A 9,590-nucleotide genomic window follows, 5' to 3' on the forward strand; every position below is an offset into this window, starting at 1 on the left:
TATATATATATATATATATTATATCAAATACAACTAAAATAAATTGTAAAGGCCCTAAACTGGGTAGTCAAAACCTTGAATTATTGAAAAGATCGCTTAAAGTCAACATAGTGAACTCTAGCAATGTGTTGGAAAGGAAGTACCAAATGACAGAAATAAAGTCAGATGTGTACATTATATATATATATATATATATATATATATATATATATATATATATATATAGTGTAATCATGAAGAGCAACAAAGAGTAAGGACTAAGTGCGTGTTCACTACTCAGCATACATACACTGTCTTTTTCCCATTGTTAATATACATTATATGCAACACATACAAATATACACAATATATTAGTGGCATAGGGCAATGAAATCTGTTGTGCATGAAATTAACCCATTCCCAGGAGGGTAGAGTGAAGCATCAATGAACAATCAAAATGTTATTGCTTTTGTATTTCGCATATATAATAATTGCCATTAAAATGTTATGGAATATGATGACTTGTGAAGTTATTAAACAGGAGTCTAAGTGCCTTCTGGTAACACTCAGGTCTGTACAGGAGTAGATAAAGGAGAAAGTGGCTACCTCAAGCTAGGGAAACTTAGCTTCAAGACATCTGAGAATAGTCATAAGCCAATAACCAAATTATCTGCACCAAAGATGGATTTTATATCATTTTCACCCTGTGGCTAATACCACCCATCTGCTTTCTAAATAATGGAGTTGTGTTAATTGTTCACTTCTATTGTTTCGGGGGATATAAGATTGATATTGAACTAACTGCAGTGTGTCTAAAAGACAGGCAATTAGCTGAGGACACATCACATAAATTCATATATATGCATTTTATCATTTTATAGTCTTATTCATACACAGTTTGCTCAATGTAGTGAATGAGCGTTGTGTATATCCAAGAATCCATACAAATACTTAAATATTACATATCCTATATAAAAAAGAACATAGTTTAAATTACATGCAGCCATTTCTGCAAATAGGAAAAAGTTTCCATATTAGAAAATCTTAAAAATGTAGATATTTTCAGGACAGCGGCAGGATTTAGTACATATACATTACACACACAAGACACGTATACACACATTCGTAGAAGTATGATTGTTCTACACTAAATAGTATCAGAACCTGAATAAATATATATATATATATATATATACAGCTCTGTGATGTGTATATACACAGACACATATATATATATATATATATATATATATATATATATACACACACACACATATTTCAGAGCTATTTATGTAATTGTTCAGGTTCTGATATTTAGTGTAGAACAATTATATTTTGAATGGATTCTAGTATATAGATATATATAGCTCTGTGATGTGTATATATACACACATATATATATATATATACATACACACATACATATATATATATATATCACACAGCTACCTCTGAAATAAATGTATATGTGTACAAAATGAACCTAGGCCAATATTAGATGTTCTAGGTGTGTACCTAAATAATGAAAATGTGATGGTCACACTATTGATGAGAATGATGGTTTCTGGATGTACAGTACCATCGTTCCATACTAAAAGCTTTACAAACAGTACATATTGGTCTTAAGCAGGGGACGTCATTCCAAAACAAAACCCAGTCTTTTGCCTGCTGACTTTCATTGAGTACTCTTGATGGCCCAGTAACTGTTGTTTTGGAGCAACTCCCTCAACTGCCTAAAAACCATCATCCTGATGTGAATATTAAAGAGTGCCCTTTCTGTTTTCTATGTACTCATAGGAGCATTTGGTAGCCACATTAGTGATAGTACAAGCCACGTGTCTATTCACAATCACAAACAGGGAACACTCACATGCTTCAGAGGACAAAGTGCCTTTAACCGAAGACTACAAAGAAAATTGCTTTATCTCATGAAACATACTAATATAATTCTCTTGTCAATGGAGTGTAATTGGAAGTAAGCTGAAATAAAGTGGGAAAAAAAAGCAGAGCAGTCCTCAGAATTCAGGACTAGGGTAAAGATGATCGTCTCCCTGTATAGATGAGCATGGATCTAAGTACACAGCAAAATATCAGAGGGTCAAAATTGGTGGTACTGAAAATGGGTCTGATTAAAAAAAAAATATTGTAGGTAGACAGTGGGCTGCCTTCTGCATCTGTCAAATGTTCATATAGAATATTAGATGAAGCGTAAATTGTTGTTAAATACAATGAAACTAAAACACTGGAGACTCAAAATAATGAAAATACAGGGGAAAAAAATAAGTAGTTTAGTTAGCTCAATTCAGTAGTATCAATTGGGCTTACATGCATCCCAAAAAAAATAGGATTTCCCTGAGACCTGAGTATAAAGGATAATGTTTATACAATAGTAAAACATCATAAAAGACACAAAAATATACAGATAAAACACAGTAGTGTAGTCAGCAAGTTCCAGTACTGGTAAAAAATGACCAGTGTAACAGTAAACAATGGCATATGTGTATATATATATATATATATATATATATATATATATATATTCACCACCTACGCACACACACACATATATATATATATAGCTTGTCTAGAGGAGAAAATTGTACATATATATATATATATATATATATATATATAAACACCCCCTACACACATACACACATATATATATATATATATATATATAGTGTATATATAGCTTGTCTAGAGGAGAAAATTGTACATATATATATATATATATAAACACCCCCTACACACACACACATATTTATATATATATATATATATATATATATATATATATATATACAGTGTATATATAGCTTGTCTAGAGGAGAAAATTGTACATATATATATATATATATAAACACCCCCTACACACACACACACACACACACACACACACACACACATATATATATATATATATATATATATATATACAGTGTATATATAGCTTGTCTAGAGGAGAAAATTGTACATATATATATATATATATATATATATATAAACACCCCCTACACACACACACACACACACACACACACACACATATATATATATATATATATATATATATATACAGTGTATATATAGCTTGTCTAGAGGAGAAAATTGTGTATATATATATATATATATATATACAGCATTTTTCCATATATATATATATATATATATATGAATATTGAGGTGGATGACAGGTGTAATTTTTTGTTGTGTAATGCTAAGTGAATAGTAATACATAAAACACACACGTTAGTGCATCTCTGAAACTGTGTATATATCAGTAACTACTATAAATATAAGTTTCATACAGAATTGCAGAGAGACAAATTAATAAGTTTGTTTTTTTCACTGAAAATTGAAAAATAAATGCATTCATGAACCAAAAACGTAGCGATCTACTGCTTTTAAGGCTGTCAAACACATATCCATTTATTTTAAATATATTTAATGCATTCCAGTTTTTGGTAATTACTGACTTGACAGGCTTTCATATCAATTTACATCTTTCAATAAAGTTAAAAAAAAAAAAAGAAGACACCAGGCTTCGTTAAAGGGATTTCATTTTTTATGTAAGTAATACAATATTACTTTTAACATAAATATAAAAAGTAAATTGCAAATCTACATTTGTAAAAGTTACAAACAGAATTCACCAAACCAAAAAAAAACAAACAAAAAATAAACAAACAAACAAACAAAAAAAATATATATATATATTGCAAAGTAATTTACACAGCCAAAAAAAAAAATATGTGAAAATAAATAGAAAGGGGAAGGTTTATATGGAAATAATATTAAAATATTCTCTTAAAATTAGTAATTGTACAAAAGTGTGTAGAATGAAAACAGAACCAAAAAAAATACACAAATTTCAAAAACATACATATGTATACATATAACACATATTTACAATATTACGTAAAAAAATCTTTTTTTTTTTCGGTTTTTGTTTTCTATTTGCTTTATAATGGAATATGCAAGTCTCCTTGTATCCCTTTCCTTATAACTCCCTTTTTTTTTGACAGTATTACAGATTTATGGAGATATGTAGATGCTATGTGTAGTCCTGATTTACTAACTCGTACAGATAAAGTGATACATTTTGTTTGGCATTTTGCCCTTAAAGGTTGTGATCAGGCTATGTCAATTAATAAGGGGCCTTAATAATTCAAGAACATTAATTAATGTGAAGAACTATGGCTCCATTGGGTGTCCTATCATATGTATTATTTTTTTTTATATAAAAATAGGCTGCTCACCAGGTGATTTTATCCTGATACACCATAGCATAAAAATCAAATGAAAAGAGAGATTAAATGAAACTTTGAAGATGTATTTGCTTTAATAAAAGGTATGTGAAACCCAATAAATAAAAGTCATTTTATTGTGTCTTAAAACAACAGGGGTTGGTAGAATCCAGTTCCATGCCAGAGATATTCCCTTCCACTGCTCTTCAGGAGCTAAAGAGTCTAATTAATAAATAACACCTTTTCATTCAAAGCTGCCAAGGACTTTGTGAGGAGATTTACATTGTTAATAATAAAAAATATTCACAGTTCTTATAATCTCAATCTAACCCACAATAATCTGCTCAATAAATGATCCCCCTCCCCTTTCTCCTGTTACCTTCAAGAAGAAACAAGAATAGCTGATGATCTGAGGAGTAGCAAAAAAGATTTGGGAAGGGGACATTATTGTGGTGGGCATTTGATGAATCTTCTGGTGAAAGGTCCTCCAGTCTCTTTCTAGGGGTCCTGTAACTATTTTCTTTTGTAAAATCCAAAAGTACTTACTTCATCCCCACCCCCCTCACATCCTCTCTTTATAGGTTTCTTAGTCATTGTACAGAGGTCTGCAGTGTGTGATGGAGTGGAGGGGTCTCTGCCTGTGAATACACATCCTCCATGGGGGGGTGAGGAACCCCTGCTGGGGTCATCCTTTTCTCTTTCTGCCTTCTGTTGCAAAACCAAACTCTCACCACCTCCTTCTCCAACTGAAGACTGTCTGCCAGGCTGGTGATCTCATGGGCTGAGGGTTTAGGGCACTTTAGGAAATGGTTCTCCAGCGCTCCCTTCACGCCAACCTCGATGGAGGTCCTCTTCTTTCTTTTCCTTCCCTGGGCTGCAATCTTGTCTAGGTTGGTGGGGCTTCCTGTAGTGGAATCTGTCTCCTCAAGCCACTTATTCAACAGGGGCTTGAGTTTACACATGTTCTTGAAACTCAGCTGCAAAGCTTCAAACCTGCAAATTGTGGTTTGGGAGAAAACGTTGCCATACAGGGTGCCCAGGGCCAAGCCAACATCTGCCTGGGTGAAGCCCAGCTTGATCCGCCTCTGCTTGAACTGCTTGGCAAACTGTTCCAGGTCGTCAGAGCTGGGGGCGTCTTCATCGGAGTGGTCCTGATGATGGTTAAGGTGCTGAGGAGGTGACTCGACGTGGGTGTCAAGGACTCCTGGGTCATCGTGCAAGGGGTCTCTCATGCTGTGGTGCAACGAAGAAGCTTGTGGCCCCAGCATGCCATTCAGGTTTGTGTAGGAGGTCTGGGAATAAATCAGAGGCTGGTGACTGTTGGAGCTGGGGGACATCGGAGACAAGTGATGCCCCCCACTCTGTGCCCAGGCATGACTGCTGGGCGTCTGTTGGTGGACCAAGTGTGATCTGTGGTGGTGGAAGCTGCTGCTGAGGTCCTCTCTGCTGCTCTGTACACCTGCTTTGCTGTGATCGTTCTGTCCACCTAGGTGAGAGCCGCTGCCCCAGTCGCTGGTCGGATTGGGCAACCACTGATGATGGGTGAGGCTCATGGGGTGCCCGGCGTTGGTGGCCAAGCCTTGCAGGTACTCTTGGTGCATCATCTTCTGCACCTCTCTGTAGGTGGTGCCCTGGTGCATCCTGTCGGAGTCCGGATGCATGAGAGGATTGGAAGGCAATGTGTTATTCCTGGGCAGATACTGAGCAGTTGCAGCCATGGCTCCTACTCCTTAACTGGCAGCAAGTTCCCCGCTTTCTGGGCTTTAGAACACAGATCCAGCCCTGTAGAGCGATCCCGGGCGCCGTGCCCGGCCCAGCCCCGACGCCATTGGCCCGGCCTCTGCTGACTGGCACTCCGGAGTCCCCCCCTCCGCTGCCATTGGCTCCGACCGGCCCTGCCATTGGCTGCCCACCGCCTATTCACTCTGCTCGGCCGGCTCCAATTCGTCAGCCGCGTTCATTCATGCTGTTTTGCAAACAACCACGTGGGGGAGTAAGGAATGTAGTTTTGGAGTTTACATAGAAATCCATTGTAAATAATGCTTGCCATTTTACATTGGACTTCATACATCGGAGATGGGCAGGTTTGGCTGGAATTATGCATTATTAATTCCTCTTATTATGATACTTGATCAAGGCTAATTGAGATTGTGCAGAGGAAAAGGGGGAGATTCTCTGGCACCACCAGATTTGGGTAAGGGATTATCTGATCGTCACCCTGCATGCACACTGGCACAGAATACCATAGGAACTACCTGCTGCAGAATGCAAGAGGAAGGTAATGCATGTATATACACATCTATATATTCTGCCTTAGCTATATAGTCATTGTATTGATATATATATATATATATATATATATATATATATATATATATATATATATATATATACAAGGCTTGTGACTGTGCATGTGGGCAGAGAATGGGTGCCCACCGAGGGTTTAGGTGCTGGCATGGCATTCTCTACATGCTGCTTCCATGGTTAATGTTATAGTATATCCAGACAGGATGATTCTGGTGTTTTATGGTGTATATTACATGATGCACATCAGGCTACACCTGCTATCAGTTATACAAGTTATAGTATTTTCTGACTGTACTATATATATATATATATATATATATATATATATATATATATATATATATATATATATATATAATGCATACACACATAAATATATATCCCTCTATAATTATATACATATATATATATACATATGCATGTGTGTGTCTCTATATATATTAGAGTTTAGTGAAAAACATATATAGATATAACTATATGCGTACATATATATTTGTATTAGAACATTATAAAAACAAATTTATATATACATATGTGTGTGTCCATCTATCTATCTATGTACATTATATATATATATATATATGCACCCATACACATGTAGATCTTGCCATGCCCTGTCTATGAGCACACTAGGGCGACATTGCTGTGTGTTGAAAAGTTGAGAAATGGAATATTCTATATTGTAATGAGGCTTTGCCCTGATGATCTAATGAAAAAGCGGCAGCTAGTGACAGTATTTGAAATACTAGAAGAATAACCATTCTTTCCAGGGCTGGGAGCCTTTTCTTCCCCCTCCTTGCACAGTCTTTAAATCAAAATAATATAATTACCAGGCACTCCAATAACCACAACTAATTATTCTGAATTAAATTTTAATCCTGCTGCATCTATCAGGGCAAGGAAAAAACAAACTATTTACCAGGCTGGGTGTTATTTAAGAAATAAAACTGCATTTTGGTGCCTTTCAAAGTCAATTAGCTAGTGATGGCCATTCCTCTCCCTTTCTCTGTCTGCACTCATTTCTGATTGTTTTTCTGGGCACGTTTTGCCCTAACTGCAAATTACCAGTTGTATGAATTGCAGAGCAGCTGCCATGCACAGAGCAGAGAGGAGCTGAGCACACACTCTCACACAATCAGCTGCCACACTGGAGCCTGCACCTCTCACCACAGCCCACCTCACTAGCCACCTCACTAGCTCACTAGCCCACCTCACTAGCCACCTCACTAGCCACCTCACTAGCTCACTAGCCACCTCACTAGCCACCTCACTAGCTCACTAGCCCACCTCACTAGCCACCTCACTAGCCACCTCACTAGCCACCTCACTAGCCACCTCACTAGCCACCTCACTAGCCCACCTCACTAGCCACCTCACTAGCCCACCTCACTAGCCACCTCACTAGCCCACCTCACTAGCCCACCTCACTAGCCCACCTCACTAGCCCACCTCACCAGCCCACCTCACTCCACGGAGGACACTGCCACCCACCAGCTCTAGTCCAGACCTCAGCAGGAGCTCTTTGGTAAGTTCTCACGAGTACGATCCTCAGTGCTGGGATCACAGCCCAATGCTGCCTGAATTTGCCACCTTACATATTATTAGTAGCATTATTCGTTTTACAATTATCAGTAGTATTATTCATTTTGACTTCGGCTAGACTATAGCTATTGAATTAATAGAAAAATGCAATAATTAATGAAAAAAAAAATGGATGATATACTATAATATATATTCATTTTCAACCACTAAAATCGTAATTGGTTTACACATAAGGGAAAATGCATATATATATGTAAATATATAAATATATATATGCATTTGTTCTTATGTGTATGTACTGTATATATATGTATTTATGTATGTATGTATGTATATATATATATATATATATATATATATATATTTACTACACACATTTAATGTAATTGACCATTATCACATTAACAGAGTAAAAGCTGTTGTGTTGTAGCAATGTGTATGGGCATATGCTTGGCAGATAATGGGTGCCCTCAAAGGTTTTAGATGCTGGCATGACACTCTACTCTCATGCTACTTCCATATTCTAAGTTATAGGAGATTCAGACAATTATTCTGTGGTGTATATTATATTATGCACATTAGAATAAATGGAACTCCCATATGTTGCAGCATCTATGCATATATATATAAATATATATATATATATATATATATATATATATATATATATATATATATATATATATGGTACAGCTGTAAAAAAGTGAGACATGTAGCAGATCTATCCTAAGAAATATATATATATATATATATATATATATATATATATATATAAAATATCCCAGTGATATAATATATATATATATATATGTATATATATATATATATATATATATATATATATACATATATATATTCATACGGATTAACTGTTTGGTGGAACTTTTCCTCTCTGCAGCGTCACACTGCATTTGCCAGTGACCGGGGACATTCTCAGCTCTGCTATATCTTTCAGATGTGGTCACCTCAGTTCTCTTTTCTTCAGCCTTATATAACAAGAAGCCACCTGAGAGCTGATGATTTGTCCTGCACTTGTCCTAGGTTTCCCCTCTAAGACCCTTCCAATATAGATGCTTCTCATTTAATGTCCCTATGAACAACTCTAAGATTCTTTGATTCCTCTTTACAGTTATCCTAATTTTTAGACATGAAAAGCTGGCAAGATGGTTGGAAGGCAATGAAAAGAAAGACTAGCTGTTGTGCTGTTACAGGGACAGGCAGTAAAAGTTGGTTAAAAGTGTCCAGATTGGCCATTGTGTAGAATATGGCCTTGTCTTTGTGAAGGGACATATTTGTCAGGATCCCAATGGTAACTATGGTGAGAGAATTAAAGGCCTTACAGAAAGCCAGCTGAATAGAATTCAATCAGAGATAGAAGGAAAAACGAGAGAGAGAAATACAGAGAGAAAGAGATAGGGCTGTGTGTAACCTCAAGCCCACAACTCATGGCTATAGACATTATTTATGCCTTCAAAAAAGATTTTATAATCATCATAATGATATTAGTAACCT

At 36.0% G+C, this 9,590-nt stretch overlaps 1 protein-coding gene and 1 long non-coding RNA gene across 2 annotated transcripts in view; one reads left to right on the top strand and one right to left on the bottom strand.

The window, feature by feature from the left end:
* Positions 1 to 3,525: 3,525 nt before the first annotated feature.
* POU3F1 (POU class 3 homeobox 1) lies at positions 3,526 to 6,054 on the bottom strand. The gene has a single exon (XM_069757115.1). It carries the CDS (start codon positions 5,945 to 5,947, stop codon positions 4,820 to 4,822), a length of 1,128 nt encoding a protein of 375 aa, XP_069613216.1. The 5' UTR covers positions 5,948 to 6,054; the 3' UTR covers positions 3,526 to 4,819.
* Positions 6,055 to 6,279: 225 nt separating this feature from the next.
* The window catches only part of LOC138670081 (uncharacterized), an 11,649-nt gene continuing 8,338 nt past the window's right edge, over positions 6,280 to 9,590 (top strand). Inside the window, exon 1 of the long non-coding RNA XR_011319296.1 lies at positions 6,280 to 6,507. This is a non-coding gene — a long non-coding RNA (uncharacterized lncRNA). The remainder of the gene's footprint in view (positions 6,508 to 9,590) is intronic.

Source organism: Ranitomeya imitator, chromosome 3 (assembly GCF_032444005.1).
Source record: "Ranitomeya imitator isolate aRanImi1 chromosome 3, aRanImi1.pri, whole genome shotgun sequence".
In the NCBI taxonomy this organism is placed as follows: Eukaryota; Metazoa; Chordata; class Amphibia; order Anura; family Dendrobatidae; genus Ranitomeya; species Ranitomeya imitator.